The 17754-nt window shown below is 40.0% G+C and overlaps 1 protein-coding gene across 1 annotated transcript in view; it reads right to left on the bottom strand.

Moving 5' to 3' along the window:
- Window positions 1-17754, bottom strand: part of LOC107671707 (zinc finger protein 521) — an 87046-nt gene that overhangs the window by 57265 nt on the left and 12027 nt on the right. The window contains exon 3 of the mRNA XM_016464637.1: window positions 14303-14464. Coding sequence (XP_016320123.1) covers window positions 14303-14464 — 162 coding nt within the window. The remainder of the gene's footprint in view (window positions 1-14302; window positions 14465-17754) is intronic.

Below are 17754 nucleotides of genomic sequence, written 5' to 3'. Positions count from 1 at the left end.
GGGTGTTCCCCCCCCCGCCGCTCTGGCCTCCCTCATCCTGCTGCGGATAAAACAGTCCCCGAAGAATCCTGCCGGTAATTTCCAGTTTCTATAGAAATTCAGGTATTAGAGAAGACCGCTTGGGGACCCCGGCTACAATATATCTCCACCATTTCATCCGAGCGAGAGAGGAAGAAGTAGCAGAAAAAGAAGAAAAAGAAAAGAGCTGGAAGTCCCCCAAGAGTCTTGCAGTTCAAATTTCTGAAGTTCAGGGGAGGAGGAGAGAGACGGTTCTGGGCTGAACATACGAGCATTAGAAAACCCACCAGAATGAGAGAGAGAGGGGGGAGCATTTCCTCTCTGGTCTGGCAGGAGCGGCTTCTTTTTCCCACTGGAAGCTTTTTACAAAACATGTGTTGCTGACATGCTGACAGATTGCTCAGTGAAGTGTTCGGAGCGTGCACACACTGGCCATTTACAGGAAAACGTCCTCTACTTGAGGCGCCATGTTTTATACATACGCTTAAAAAAAGACAATTAAAAAACGATTATAAACAAAGTACAGTAGTACAGCCATTCCCTTATTGACCCAAAGACAGCACAACACGCAAACGCTGTTAAAATGACAATGGAAAAACTATAGAGTCTGCCGTCTGATTGAGGAGCAGAAGTGAGCGGTATTGACACCATCTTCATCGGCCGCTGGCTCAGAAAGTGCTGTCGTGGCAACCGAAAGAAACGGGGGATCATAATGTATTCATGATGCAGCGACCCAGGGGTTGAGAGCGCGCTCTCTGGGGACCCTTTACCTAGAGCTAGACGTGTCTGAGCAAAATCACTCAACATAGGACAAGAGCAGAATACTGAACAGGCCAGAGGAGAGAGAAGACGAAACAGGAGAAACGAGAGAAAAGACTGAGGTACGTTAACAAATAGGGACACATCAGCAAAACACAGATAATGGAAATAGACGTTTATGATGTAAAAATACATCTATGATGGTGGATGAGCCTTAGTTGTTTCTTAGCTAAACATGAATGCGTGCTTAAAGGGGGGGTACAATGCTGTTTCATGCATTCAGAGTTGTTTACACTGTTAAAGAGCTGGATTCTCATGCTAAGCATGGACAAAATTTAAAAAAAAAAAACATTTGGATGTATGACGGAGTATTTCTGTGCTAAAAATCTTACTTCCGGGTTCGTACAAGTTTCGGAGAGTTTTTTCCGATCGTGGCTCTTCATGACGTAGATGAGGGTGGAACTCCTTATATGGGCATTTCTCCCGGAAGCACGCGCTCGCACACACATCGACCAGAGCGAGAGCAAGAGTGCCTGTGCGCCCATCAACGTGATTCATTCAGCAGCGCTGCACGGGACTTGCTCGGGAAGAATATCTCTAAAGAAGTGTGTTTTTGGTTGTAAGGGAAAGATAACTTTGTTCAGCTTCCTAAAGAACCCAACGTTATGTAAACGGTGGATGCAGTTTGTTTTTCCGGAGCAGCAACGCAGTTTCACAAGTGTGTTTGTTGACGAACGTTTTATAAACAAAGCCCAGTTCGACACTGGATTAGCACATCGTTTGATACTGAATTGTATCATGATTCAGAACTGCAGACGGTAAGTGAAACTGCATCAAATGTCTGTTTTGTTGGCAATCAGCACTCAAGTGCTCGTCAATCTTTAGCTCCGCCCACGGCGCGCCTCCAGGAGCTCGGCCTCTTCCAGAGAGAATCGTAAAGCTGTATCTTTCTTTTATAAATATGATAAAACTAAAGACTTTTTGGAGATATGAAGGATGCAGTACTACTCTATAGGTACTCAATATTAACATTGGGTGAATGTTAATATTGAGTGAATTGGTGATTGGGTGAAACTGTGTGTGTTATGTCCCCTTTAAAATCAAACTCAAACACTGTCTAAAGCAATCATGAGTAGCAAATCTAAACCAATGTGTACTTCACAATCACTCTCAGTCAACTGGAGATCTGCAGCATCAGTCATTACTCCAGAGTCCAGTGAGAGATATACAGACAAAAACTTGTTTTGTTTAATTAGTGGCGTATTTAAATGTAATTTGTACATTTTCTTACGATCTAGTTACTCCCCATTGATGGTTAAGTATTCAGGGTGCAGGCACCAAATGTGTTGGAAAACTATTATGTTTGTCATGTGGGTGTCAGACTGTAAATGGCGAAGCCCCAAAACTCTGTAGGTTCCACCCACTACCCAGGTGTTCATACACACATCCATGCAGTAACTAGGTGCCGCTATAATAATCACATTTACTTTTTTCAAACCAACAAAAATGGCTGCCAGCAGCCAATCAAATTTCAGCAGCTACTAGGTACTAATATGTGAAAAGCTGATCATTATGAAATTTGCTATATCCATTTCTGTCATCAATGATTTATTATTACTATTTAACAGTAGGCCTAATACATATTACAAAAATGCAATAAGAGACAAACATAAACATACTGGCACAGTGGAAAGATGACAAAAAATAAAGCAAGAGATGAAAGAGAGAAAAAGACAACTAATTTAACATTATGTTTAGGGGTCGACCTTCGTGCTTATTTTTTTCTAAAAATCATGATTAATTTTAAATGAATTCATAAGAATTAGCTGCGTTTTCCCCTGAGACTTGATTGGACGTACACTGAATTTAAGCAGACAGTATACAGGTAGAGGTGTGTCAGTGAGCTTTTGTGTGCAGCCGATCTCTGGCCATCCTCAGGCGAGAGGTTTACTGAGATCTCTGAGTAGTCTGCTCTGATATATAAGGCACTATGTGCATCAGTGTATAGTACAATATAACATGGTTTTAAGTGCCTTTTATAAATTATTACCATGCAATACAAATATTAAAGGGGTCATCGGATGCCCATTTTCCACAAGTTGATATGATTCTTTAGGGTCTTAATGAAAAGTCTATAACATACTTTGGTTGAAATTTCTCAATGGTAGTGTAAAAAACACCCTTTTTACCCTGTCAAAATCAGCTCTGTTTTCAGCACGCTGTTCTAGTCCATGTTGCTTTAAATGCTAATGAGCTCTGCTGACCCCACCCCTCTCTTCCATGGGGTGACGAGCAGATTGTAAACTTCAGCCACAAAACTGGCTAACTAGCACATATTAGGAAAGGCGATTTGCAAAGATTCATAAAAAACCCTTATACTCACTACTTCTGTAGATGAAGCTGGATCACAAATGATTCGCGCGAACTTAAACGCATTTAGGTAGATCGGGGATCGGCGCATTCCCTTCAAAAACGAAAGTAACGTTAATCCTCTGCATCTTCAGCGGCTCAGATGTTGGGAGTAAATGACGACTGCGATGTTCATTATTACATCCAACAACAAAACATCGCAATCGCTTAGGAGACATTCTTGACTTCCCCTGCACCGGAGTCGACACAATGGCGGACAGCTCACAGCTCACTCAGGGTGGGTCTAAGGTAAGACGGACTTGTCAATCAACGATCATGGGAGCGGCCTGTGCAGAACTACGTCACTCTGACAGGAATCTCAGAACAGCCTGATTTGAGAAAGGGGATTTTTAAAAAAACACTGGGTGGATTTTTATCATTATAGGGTGGATGTGTACACACACTTCCAACACATGTATGTGCAAACAACAACAAAAGTGAATTTTGCATCCAATGACTAAAGTAAGGAAACTTTGCTTCTTTTGATCCTGTAAACAAACGTTGGTTTTCACGAGACGCACCGGCGCATGCCCAAAGCTGACCTCATACGTCATGCTCCCGGAGCTGCTTCCGTTTAAAACAGTGAGCGCAAGCTAGATTCAAGTGATTATTACGTTTTGAATATGGATATTTTTCTTACAAAAACGCATCGATTCGCTACAGGAGGCCTTTGTTCACCCCCCGGAGCCGTGTGAGACACTTTTTTTTTGTGGAAGGGTGCTTTTTATTTCACGTCATTTGAACCGAAGCACTGCAACACCCGCTGAGTGCAACGATAGAGCTTGAAAGATCAAAGACAATTTTTTATATAACTCCGACTGGATTCGTCCGAAAGAAGAAAGTCATATACACCTAGGATGACTTCAGGGTGAGTAATTTATGGGCTAATTAAAATTTTTGGGTGAACTAACCCTTTAAGGACATTTTTATAGTCAATTAGGCAAATTCACTAAGTAGCATATTTGCACTAGAAGATATAGTCCCAAAAACTAAAGTATGGGAGAATGCACCATAAGACAACAATTACTGTAAAATAATCCCAACATCAGGATGTGCTGTTTTCCTTATGTTGCCAAATAAGTCCTGCTAGCTAGCTAAATGCTAACCATAGCTAGCTACATAGATCAGCTGAATCGAAGTATAACATTTTACAGAGTATAAAGTGGTGTAAATGATACATTAGCCTTGATTCTTCTACATTATGGGCAGACTGGTGGAACAGTTTTCCTCGTCTGCAGTCACGTGTCAAACAGGGAGAGAGAACAAACCAGCTCAGTCTCGGCCAGACACAGACTTATAAACATTTAATACTTAATACGGCTTCCAGCCATGCAAGCAAACTCAGAGAGAGCACACATATCTGGGACGAGAAACCAGTTGACAAATGTGTTGAGCACAGGCAGTGTTTGCAAACATGCATGAAGGTTATTGAATTAAGAATGGGGCTGCTGGATTACATTCGAAGATAGGAGTGTTTTTGAAAAAAAGTATTTAATTGTTGCAAAATATTATCTCCAAATATGTTAGCAATTAGCTGTTTTGTGTTTTGAAGCTAGAAAGTGCTACTAAAAAGAATGGGTGGCGCCAGGGCAGGATTCCCAGACCTAAGCCTTGTATGTTTTCAATGAAGGCCCAGTTGATTTTCTTTCTTTCTTTTTTTATTACTTTGTCTATTCTAATAAATTTCCATGCCTGGTAATTTGTGTCACTGACTAAATAATTAAGAGCTGCAAATCTGCTGATGAGCATTCAGTCAGGGTTTTACAAGGTCAAAAATTGTCAAAAATACAAATATATAAGTATCATATTACAAAATTGTATACTTATAGAACACAGTTTATTAATGCTCAAGGTGTACTATATGTTCTTCATCAAATATAGTACATACAGTACTACAGTACTTTGAAATTAATTCAATTCAGATGTATGAACAACCGGTCTGTGGATGACTCAAGTCTCACAAACAGGATAGGTGCTCCGTTTGTAATGTAAATTACAATTAAAATATCATTATGTGGTTTTAATGTACCATTTGTATCACAAGTACTTTCTTTGGCGAGATTTCTTATAGTCTGTTTTTAAAGGTTCTTGGATTTTTATATTTATTCTGCTCTCACAATGTAAAAAAACAAACAAACATAGCATTCTGTCTTGTAATCTGCTCAACCAATATCCCATGAACTCACTTATATTCCACTGGACTACACTTAAGCTCTTATTTATCAATCATTTGTGCCTCTTAATAAATTTTCATTGCAAGAAAGCCTTGCAATCAGAGACAATATCATGTTGAGACGGACTGTCTTGGGTTACGCATGTAACCAGGGCTCCCGAGAGGGAACGAGATGCTGTGTCCACTAGTGGACACTATGGGGGACTGCCGCCAGCAGGACCGATGTCTGAAGCACGTGTGAAACAACTCCAATCCCATTGGCCCACATAGTCCTTGATGTCACAGAATACGTCACTAACTTACTTTTCTGAAGGAGACGTGAAAACAGGCAAGTCCTAGGCATGGCGATAATAATAGTAAAAATAATAATAATAATTAATTACATTTATATAGCGCTTTTCTAAACACTCAAATCGCTTCACATTGTGAGGGGGGGATATCCTCATCCACCACTAGTGTGCAGCATCTTATATTTATTCTGCTCTCACAATGTAAAAAAACAAACAAACATAGCATTCTGTCTTGTAATCTGCTCAACCAATATCCCATGAACTCACTTATATTCCACTGGACTACACTTAAGCTCTTATTTATCAATCATTTGTGCCTCTTAATAAATTTTCATTGCAAGAAAGCCTTGCAATCAGAGACAATATCATGTTGAGACGGACTGTCTTGGGTTACGCATGTAACCAGGGCTCCCGAGAGGGAACGAGATGCTGTGTCCACTAGTGGACACTATGGGGGACTGCCGCCAGCAGGACCGATGTCTGAAGCACGTGTGAAACAACTCCAATCCCATTGGCCCACATAGTCCTTGATGTCACAGAATACGTCACTAACTTACTTTTCTGAAGGAGACGTGAAAACAGGCAAGTCCTAGGCATGGCGATAATAATAGTAAAAATAATAATAATAATTAATTACATTTATATAGCGCTTTTCTAAACACTCAAATCGCTTCACATTGTGAGGGGGGGGATCTCCTCATCCACCACTAGTGTGCAGCATCCACCTGGATGACGTGACGGCAGCCATAGTGCGCCAGAACGCCCACCACACACCAGCTTATTGGTGGAGAAGAGACAGAGTGATTAAGCCAATCAGTATATAGGGATGATTAGGAGGACATGATGGTCAGAGGCCAATGGGCAAATTTGGCCAGGATGCTGAAGTCACACCTCTACTCTTTTCGAAAACATCCTGGGATTTTTAATGACCACAGATAGTCAGGACCTCGGTTTAACGTCTCATCCGAAGGATGGGACCCACACAGACCACAGGGTGAGCACCCCCTACTGGCCTCACTAGCAACTCTTCCAGCAGCAACCTAGTTTTCCCAGGAGGCCTCCCATCCAGGTAGTGACCAGGCTCAACCCTGCTTAGCTTCAGTGAGCGACCAGGCGAGAGCTGCAGAGTAATTGCTGCTGGCAGTGTCTCGGGGAACCATGGTTATATGCGTAACCCGAGACATTCCCTTTCTAGCAAACTCGCGCTGCGTTCTCTAGCGGGCACTATGGAGAATAGAATGCCCACTAAGCCATGTCGCGGCACATGCCTGTTCAACTGGTGAGAGAGCACCAAGGGAAGCAGCAGACATACACCGAACCTTTCCACAGAAAGGGGGCAAGCCACTGACACCTCGGGCCACTAACATAACTCGGAAAAATGGGGAGCCCAGCCAATCAGGAGAGACATCCCATTAACCAAGCTAAGAACACAGCTATCCTCAGAAGGCTATGTTACAATGATCCAAAGCAGCATGCAGGGCCCAGGGGGACTGCCCACTTAAAAAAACCCTAGGAAGGGGGGGCAGCCCACCCCTACTACCTGACTAAGCTTAAAGTGCCCCTATTATGCAATTTTTAAGATTCCTGATATTGTTTTGGGAGTCTCCTACAATAGGTTTACATGCATGCAAGGTCAAACAACCCTTTCGTTTTCTCAAAATATGCATTTAATGTCACCTGATTTTCCAACGATTCGTTCGAAGCAGTTCTAAGATTCAGAAGATTCTAAGATATTTCTGCCTTTCGCGTAACCAGACTAAATCAAGCCTCTTAGTACCGTGCGCCATTACCTCCGGCATTTACCCATATACGGGTAAACGGGTTGGAGCTAGGTTGGGAAGATTCAGTGCTCACACTTTCATCACCATCACCAACCACATCCACGTCCTTACTCTCACTAGATGAGCCCAATGTAGCACTATCCATGGAATCAGATGACCCAAGAGAAAGAGCGTCTGAATCCCACCGAGTGCTCGAGCTCGCAGCAGAAGGTCCATATCCTTCTCAAACTTTTCTGCAAGCTCAACCTGCGAACCCCACGATCTGAGTCTACGTTGTGCCTCGGCAGCAGCAGGACCCGAGCTGCGAGATGCAGATGCTTGTCCCTCATCCCTCGAAAAGAGGGACAAACGCAAACAGAGCTTTCTCATTGAGAATTTCTCACTATGAGTGCATTCAGAGAACTCAAGCACCGAACGCGTGTGCTCCTCACCAAGACACATAATGCATAGATCGTGTGTGTCCCCGGGTGTCATAAAACCTCTGACACAGAGGCACACACTTTCTAAAACGCTCACTTGGTTTTCTCCATAACGTCTTCACACGCACTGTCAAAAAAACGGCTCCTGAAGACAACAAAATTTGGTGACGTCACTGGCTGCGTGGGCCAATGGGATTGGAGTTGTTTCACACATGCTTCAGACACCGGTCCTGCTGGCGGCAGTCCCCCACAGTGTCCACTAGGGGACGCAGCACGAGTTCCCTAGAAGGGCAACACTGGTATCACAATGAATGGGAGAAATTGAAAGCCCAATATTGTGGCTCTAGTAAAGTAAGTCCCGCCTTAAAACAAATAAAACAGCCAATCACCAATCTAGAAGATCAAGACCTTGTCTTATTGACATGTGCAGTTGTATTTTTTGTTCAAATATTGTCTGTTCAGCAAGGTTTCACAGGGTGCAAATCTGTTTGCTAATATCCAATGGGTCAATAAATTTAACTGATTGTGATGCTATCAAATTTCTACAAAGTATGATTTGTATTCAATTATTCTATTTACTGATATATTTTTTGTTTTCACATTTGATAAAGTTGCTGCCAGTCAGGTTTCAGAACTAAAAACTAAACATTTATTTTCTCAATAGGGATATTGATTTTAGCATTAACTGATAAACCTTTAAGGGCAGGCCTGTTGTGAGTTCTGAGGTTTTAACTGATTGTATATGCTTTTGTCAAACCCATCTATTCACATTAATTACACTTATTTTTAAAATAATCATGTTTAATAGTGGAAATTTGTGGAGAAAATCTGCATGATGCTGTACAGAACATTCCACCAATCGGAGAGTTGCAGTGAGCAAAGTGCGCCAAAAGAGATCTTTAGCTCCATCCATGCCATAATCGAGTCAGTCTCCTATGCTTTCAAACCACTTTTAAATTAATATATTTCTATTTCTATTTTAAATTTGATCCGCAATGTTTCATGGAATTATAGTTAATTCCCTTTTATAATTATAGTTCTTTATTGTACTGTACCTTTGTCTTTGTGTCTAATTTACTTTTTTGCTTCAAATCAAAGGTTGTACGATCCATATGGGAAAAACGAATGGGAAAAATGCTTCCGGAAGAAGCGCCACTGAAAAAGTAGGTGGGCACTAATGCACTCTAGAGGAAGCAAAGTGGAAACTCATTGGCCATTGGCTCAAGTCCAGAAAGACAGATAGAACAATAGCTCTCTTGTTTTTTCTATATTTGCATCTCTACAGAGATGAGCTATGGCTGGTAGACAAAGCTCAAGGAATAGTTTATATGGAGCAAGATAGGATGCTCAGGAGACAGAAAAAGAGAGAGTGAGGAAGAGGAATAGATATGTCTCCTGAGACTGGAGCTGCTTTGAATATCTAATGACACTTTGGCTTTTACATGGACACGCTGAGACTGTGGCACACATTCAGATACACATTCATAATAACAATGCCAAGTGCAAGATAACTCCAGTACTTTCAAATTGTTGAATTGATTAATTCATTGTAACAACGTTCATAGTTCGGGAAGAAGGAGGCGGGAACCGGCGAACGTTCAAATACTTTAATCAAATAAACAAACACAAAATGAAAGTAAAGCGACAGCCCCTCACGGACGACTGCCACACACAAAACACAAAATAAACTCCAGGCCTGGTCCTCTCTCGTCTTTCACTGTCATCACTCCTCCTTTTTATCCTTCCGGAGCTCCTCCGTGAGAGTTGAGACCGGTGAGTGGTGCAGGTGTCGCTCATTATCAATTACTCCACCCGCCCCACTCGTCACATACCCCCATCGCCCCTCACAGGCCGGGGGGTACTCCCGAGACTGCGCTCTACTCCCCCCCCCTCCCCCCTCTGGGGGAGCCGATCACGGCAGCCACGGCGTACCTGGGGGTAAGGACAGACAGACGAGGCGAGAGAAAAGGAGACGGAAGGATGAGGAGAGACAGAGACGAGAGAGGAATAAAAATACCGCTCATTATCAATTACTCCACCGGCCTCGCTCCGTTCCCACGGCTCTCGGCCCCCACTCGTCACATTCATCAATGATTAGTTAATTCTTCTTAAACAGGCATTCAAGCACTAGAACGGAGAATATGAAATTGAAACGAAGTAAACTATAGCACTTAAAGATCGGTATACATTTAAAGGTAGACTGGAGTACTTACACTTTTACTGGAGTATTATTTCATAAGTGTGTCTGCACTTTGATTTGTGTACTTCATAGACCACCATATAGTGCATTAACTTTTATCAATAAACCTCTCGCAAATGGATCCTCAGCCAGTGGGTTCATCAGATCCATTACACATATAAACAATTTCCCAAAACTTACTTGTTCTCTATTAGACTCTAAATGCATATTTCACTCTCAAAAGATAATGGGAGGAGTTCACTGAATTTTTCCTGTTGATTAGGCCGTTTATGTTAACTTTTTAAATGTAAATCGGATTTTTAAATGTTTCATTTAAAAATGTTTGAATGGAAGATTTTTCAGATTAACTTTAATTTATAGTTCACCTTAGAAATAGTTCACCAAAAAATAATCTGCTGAAAATTTACCTCGGGCCATCCAAAATTAAAAAGTTTGTTTCTTCATCAGATTTGTAGAAATGTAGCATTGCATCAGTGTCTCAGCAATGTATGCTCTGCAGTGAATGGGTGCCGTCAGAATGAGAGTCCAAACAGCTGATAAAAACATCACAATAATCCACAAGTAATCCACACCACTCCACAAAAGACTAGAATAAACTAATCCATCATTAAGACATTTTAACTTTAAACCATAATTACTGGCCAAAATATGAGTCCATAATCCATAATAACAATTCCTCCAGTGAAAATACTCCATCTCCTGTTCTCTCTCACATCAAAATTCACCCACATATTTGTTTAGAGCTGTTTTTGGACTGTTTCAGCTTGTAAACGGTGCTTGATCTGTGCAGATTTCTCTCCTGATTCAGATGAGACAACTTTGTCACTGTTATTATGGATAGAGAACTCATATTTTAGCCAATAGCAACAGTTTGAAGTTAAAAATGTCTTAATAATGAATTTGTTTCTCACAAACACACAGCTTTTGTCTTCTCCAGATGTTAACTGATGGACTGGAGTGCTGTGGATTACTTGTGGATTATTGTGATGTTTTTATCAGCTGTTTGGACTCTCATTCTGACGGCACCTATTCACTGCAGAGCATCCATTGCTGAGACACTGATGCAATGCTACATTTCTCCAAACCTGATGAAGAAACAAACTCAACTACATCTTGGATGGCCTGGGGGTGAATACATTTTCAGCAAATTTTCATTTTTGGGTCAACTATTCCTTTAAGCTTAATCCTTATTGGTGCAGCCTATAATAATAATAATAATAAACTGGATAAGCCGGCTTTGTAACAGTTTACAACTCCACAAAGAAGTATCGGTTAAAAGCTTATGCTGGTGACCTTGAGGAGCTGTATCCCTGAGCGTTTATGTGGAGATGGACAGCTGTTGCATTTCCAGCCTCCCTGAGGACAGCAGAGGCTGAACCAACAGGATGCTGAAACCATCCGCAGAAACTCAATCCTCAGCCGGGCCGGAGCCAGAACCCCACCGACGCCGAGAGCTTTCAGGGGTAAACATTCCTATCCCAGCCCACTCTGGGGAGCACTTCTACCATCCTACCCCGGCAGAAAGACACCCTCTCTGGGGACGCAGCGCTTCAGCCCTGCACCTCACAGTGGGAAAACAGCCCATCGGGTAGGGGTTCAGTATGAGGAATGTTGGAGGGTGCAAGCATTCTTCCTTTCCTGTTCCTGTGGAAGACAGCAAGTCCTGCGGGACACATTCCTATAGCCGTCTCTCTCTCTCTCTCTGCAGTTCTGCATTAGCACAATCAATAGTCCAATCACTTCAGGGACACGGGTGGATCCATCAGCCCATTCCCATAACGCAATGCAGTGGTCATGACTTAAGTGCACAGAGAGGTGTTGAAGCTCCTCTGGACCAGGCCGAGACGACGGCAGCCATTGATCGAGGCGACACTGCCTCTGTCTTTGTGTCTCATTCTCTCATGAAAATCGGAAATTTGTTTTGCCCACCCTTAGTCGGGGTTCCCTGTAGCACTATTCACGAAGAAGTATCAAATATATTCTACCTGATATAAGGAGCACAACAAAATATTACAGAGACAACATGTCTTGAATGCATTGTATTCTCTGGCAACACACACAGACACAGAGACACAAAAAAAAAAAAAAAAGAAAAAAAAAAGTTAAGTTAACTATAATAACCCTATTGGTTTTGTCTAACAAATCTGTCACCAGATGAATATGTGATTACTGAACTGTCAGTAAGTTATGACTATTAGTGATTTGCAACTGGAAATGAACCAAGAGCTGTTACTGTGTTTTGTTCTCTTAAGACTCGCAAGACTCGCAGTCAGTCTAATCACTGCACATGTTATTTGTGAAGAAAATGAAGCTGAATGAGTGTGTTCAAGTCTTTTTGTGCTGAATTTAATCTGTGAAAACATCAGAAAGAGTGAATGTGAGCTCCTCATTGCAGCGTGGTTTTAATAAACCTGCTTTCACCTGCACATTTCTGCTCTTCTTCAGATATGCACCGTTCCCAAATGACTATTACATTCTTCTTTTTGGCCTCTACAGGGAGCTCATTTAAACCACCGTCTCAAGTACTGAACAATTAAGACTTATTTGTCAGAGAAATAGGGGTTTTTAATGAGGGGCTGCTCTGATGGCAGAAGTCAGCAAAGGGAGTCGCTGATCAAATCCAGCCAAATCAATTGCGCAGAAGTACTGAATTACAAAAACCCAATCTCTAACTTAGGGACCAAACCAAAAATGTTTGTGTCGAAGTTGTCTGTGTAGAAGTTTACTCCAAAGAGACAAACTGCAATAAAACATTGGATGCAAATAATAATGAAGCAAGAATGTGCTGCATCTAAACACGAGTCAGATCTGAGTGCCATCTACATTGTGTTAAAGGCACAAAAGAAGATATTCTGAAGAATGTGGGTAACTAAACAGTTGATGGTAACCTTTGATAGTTTGGAAAAAAGGGAGTCAATGGCTACCGTCAACTGTTTGGTTATGCACATTCTTCAGAATATCTTCTTTCATGTTCAGCAGAAGAAAGAAACTTAATATAATAATATAATTTCAATATAATAATATAAAGAAACTCAATATAATACCATCATTTTCAGTTTTGAAATAATATCAAGTCTGCATCTATCTTCCTTTTAAGATCGCTATTTTATATTTTATTCAATGGTATGTAATAAATAAATAATTGTTAACATTATGTTCAAGTTCAAGTATATTTTTGATACAATACTGTCAATATGGACAGTTTTGCTCTATTTTGCCAAGCACTGCATCTCTCGATCAACACAGTGGTGTTTTGTTGATTTTGATGATTCAGCGTTTATGAGTCATTGATTCAGTAAGCCAGTCATAAACATACTGTAGTTTCTAAAGTCGAAACTGCATACTAGTATACTACTCTTACTATTTTTAGCATATTTTTATAACAGAAATAGCAGTAGTAGTGGAATGCTAGTACATGATTCAGAAATCAGCAAGTCACTTGATTCATTCCTGAAAGAATCAGCCGTTTTGAACGAATCGGTTGAGTTAGTGAATCAGTGACTTACTCATTAAGTCACCACCTACTGCTGGTTTTACTTTAATATTTAAATATCATTTTATAGTTCTATATTTAGTATATTTTACATTTAAAACATTAATCTCTTAACATAATTTAAGCAAATGTGACTGCAGTGTAAATGCATTCATGGCATCTCTGAGCTGCATTGTGTGGCACTTCTGCAGCGCAAAGATGGATTTTGTATTAGTATATAGTATTTCATTATTCTAATTGCACTTATTGACTAAATATATGAATTTAGGTGAAAGATGATGCATACATTTAATAACGTTAGAAAATCTGCCCTTATAAAAGTAAAAAAAAAATGTCCCTGGAAATCAATTTAAGAGGGAAAATTTTGTCCCTTAATGGAAATGTTTATTTTTTGTCACCCGTTTTGGATTATTTTTCATTTTTTTTATCCTGGTTTCACGAATCCTGCAAAGTGTCCTCCTTTTTGGTGTTATAAAAATGGTAACTATTCAGTATTCAAACATAAAAAAGAGAGATGTTTAGCTACATACAACATTATTAAATACATGTCAACATTTATCAGTCAATGTTCCAAATTCTGACCATTTTAAAGCTAACTCTCCTGTATAATACACATTCTGAGGGGGTTGTCCAATTAATTTTTGCATCTGCACAGTTTAAAAATTGTCTATATGACTCGTGCATCATGCAATTCTAGAGCCTGAAGTGATGTTGTGTGTGTACTTTAAAGAAGTATCTATATAGCGTGGTTATTATTTACCTGTGAGGTGACACTGATGACTCTTGTGTGGAGTGAGAGTGTTCAGGAGCTCAAACACCTGCTCTTCCTCCTCCTCTTCCTCCCCTTCAGGACAGATTTGGTTCCTCAGACGGTCATTTCCTTCATTCTTTGGCTCAATCTCAGCAGCAGCAGCATCTGGATCTGATGGACCAAGCGTAGCAGGAGGAGAGATGATCATCAATAGTTTAAGATCTATTCTCACATTATCCCAGAAGACAAACAGACGTATTAAAACAACATTCACAGAGATCATTTTTCAGCAATAATTGCATTGATTGTATCTGCATTACTTTTTATTAGCAAAATAAAAAAAACAAACATTGATTTTGTTCAGTATGAGCAGGCGACTGAAGGTAATTGTATCTACCAGCCACTGTGGCAGACAAATTGTCATGGATTGGCCTTTGACAACAACAATGCATTCTTGTTGTAAAGCGTTTGATAGTGTATTGAGGAAGTGGAGAAAGAAAAGCTCCATGTGTTTGACTGACTGTTCATCTCAAACATATGCAACCATATGCATATGCACAGAAAACATTATAGAAAAAACGCTGATGAGCTGAAAACACCAGCAAACATGTTAGCGATCTCTAGATATTCTGTTCAAATAAACGTGTAATACAGCCAGTCTGTTTTCTTTCACACAGTTTGCTGCGACTAAATCCATGAGCAGTCCATGCCCATTGAGGTTCTCTTAATTTGTGCTTATGTGAAAGTGCAATAATTCTGATGAAATGTAGGAAAAAAAATTAAAACACAATAATTGTGATTAACAATCGTGAAATCGCAGAACAATCATGATCAACCGTTTAACAATTATCCAGCAGCCCAAATATAGGCTACTATCAGCTGGTCATTATTGCAAAAGCATGTGCGAATATAATGAATACAAACAGTACAGTCTACAATCAGCCTGCCAACCAGATTTGGCAGGGCACTCGCAGCATGTCGAATTAACTAGTTTGTACTCATTATCTTCTATCAAGTTCTCTCTGAACAAGAGAAAGACTATTGCTAATATATCTGCAAGCAGAGATGACGGGTCCAAGCCACAGTGGCATCAGGAAAATGTGCACAGTGGGCACATGCATTTACAGCAACCCCTAAAGAATGCATATTACTATCTTAGAATAATAGTATGTACCCTTAAGGCAATAATATGGACCCTTACGATACTAAAATAAATGGTCAGGTGATCTTGTTGACAAACAAACCAGACAGGACAGTAGTTGGTGTCACCAAAAATGGTGTTTAAAAATGGTGTATTGACGTCTTTCCGCGGTTGAAACAAGATAGCTACTGATGTTCGTTCATGTTTATTTCGCGCTATAACTAGTAAAGATGAAGTGATGATCGGTTCACATGCCGCTTGAACTGAGGCGCTACAGCGATCGGTCACAACACATTAAAAAGCCACAAAACGGTATTTATTGCATTCATCATACTATCAGTTCACTCTTTGCAACAGAGCTCTGAGAATCTGTTCCTCAAGGACGTGGCATCTATCTAATGGATCACTGTCTCACAAGCACAACAATAGCAGCATCTTGGTAAGAATGGTGTTTAATTTTGTATTCATTCTGTCTTTTGACAACTGGTACTTACTCAAAACCTGGCTGCTCAAAATACTCTCCAGCAAGAGAAATTGCAATTATTTCTGCACGCATCTCATCACGTCTCCTTGGCAAACTGGTTCATTGGCACTCAGAAAAATGATTCTAGGTTTCCTGCATCCTTCTATTATTTCACCACAGTCTGATGAACTGACAGCTGATAATTCGTGGTAACACTAAACTAATATAAGGCCTTTTGAGATATTTTTTCTGTGCATTAATGACATTTTGTTGTTGTTGTTTAACCTTTGTTTAATCAGAAGAGGCTGAACTGTTTAGAAGATTGATAGCTGTTTGACAGGTGGATTTTACAAGGTTTGTCCTAAAGCTCTTTCAAAATTCAAGCAGGACAACATGGACCTACTGAAAGTATTATATATGCATATGCATAGCTAGTTTCTTGGGATGGCAAGTGGAAATTTTGCTAGAGATTTGGATTTGATGGTTACAGTGCTGAATAAAGACTTCATCATATGGATTCAGAATATTTGGATTACAGTGCATGAATAAAACTGATTACTTTTATGATCATTTTCTGGTGCTTTTGTGTATTTTATGGTCATTCTTTGTGTGTCCCATGGCAAACAAAATAAATATTACATGAAAAGTAATTATAAAATGATTACAGAACTTCGATTCCTTTTAAGATTTTAAAGTTTAGCCATGATTAAAATTATGTAATCATTTAAAACGAGTCGGCAGCAGAAGTCACACAGAGCAGAATGACATTTTATAATATCAAATTAAATAAATTTGCATTTAATCATAAATACAATATAATTAACTTATTAATTCCACGAATTAAACATTCATATATTAAATAAGAATTTCTTAAAAATTTGTATGTCTGTAAAGTTGTTAATTCAGTAATAATTTATGTTTTAGATGCAGTCAATATGTCGATCCTGTATGTTTTAGGGTCTATGCAAATATAAGTAAGTGCACATGTGGCAGAACCACATTTCACGCAAAATACACCTGAATACTCATGCAATCACGTTGTTGCATCATCAGATTAAGGATGTTGCAGTTAAAGTTTATACTACATAACTGTATATTTACCAAGTTTTACTCAAATTTGGTGAAAGACGAGTCAAACATAAGCCAACTGTGAATTAACTCAATGATAGTTGACCTGCACCGAGCTGTTATTTTTACGATTATTTTCAACCTACCAGCTGTAAGGTTTGAACTTTAACCATCCTTGTGCAAGAATCCTCTAGAGACGCTGTCATTGACGTGCACTGCAATGAGACAGATCAATAATGGGACGTCTGAGGATCTGACCGCTCTCCTGCAATACACACGAGCCGCCACACAAACTCACTAAAACACAATCAAGTACTTACACAATCTCCTTGGTTCTCCATTTATAACATCAAGTCACACTCTGAAACCTTCATTGCTTTTCAAGTAACAAACTCTGTCCAACAAAACAAACGTACGCAGATCTCACACTGTCCTGTGCTGATAGCAGATCTTTAAATATACACTTCTGTTGTGCATCACTGGTCATGTCATTCATCCTACTGTTGTACAATAAACAAAGGATAATGTGCGGTCAGTCATTATCACATAATAAACCCTGACAAAGTGATCATGACCCCAAAATGGAGGACAAACTCTATCAAGAAAATATAAAATGCAAATATATATTCCTGTGAAAGTGAACATATAGAGCTTGAAAAGTGTATGCAGTTTTATCAATACGGCAAATGCCATGAATAAGAGATTTCTCTTCCCCCTCCTTTATCTAATTCCCCCAGCAGCAAGTTCATTTTGTATATCGATCTTCTTTCTCTAATCGGTCCACACACA

This window comes from Sinocyclocheilus anshuiensis, unplaced genomic scaffold (genome assembly GCF_001515605.1).
Source record: "Sinocyclocheilus anshuiensis isolate Anshui unplaced genomic scaffold, SAMN03320099.WGS_v1.1 scaffold524, whole genome shotgun sequence".
NCBI lineage: Eukaryota > Metazoa > Chordata > Actinopteri > Cypriniformes > Cyprinidae > Sinocyclocheilus > Sinocyclocheilus anshuiensis.
Note: the sequence above shows the minus strand (reverse complement) of the source record. Positions and strands in the feature narration are given on the sequence as shown.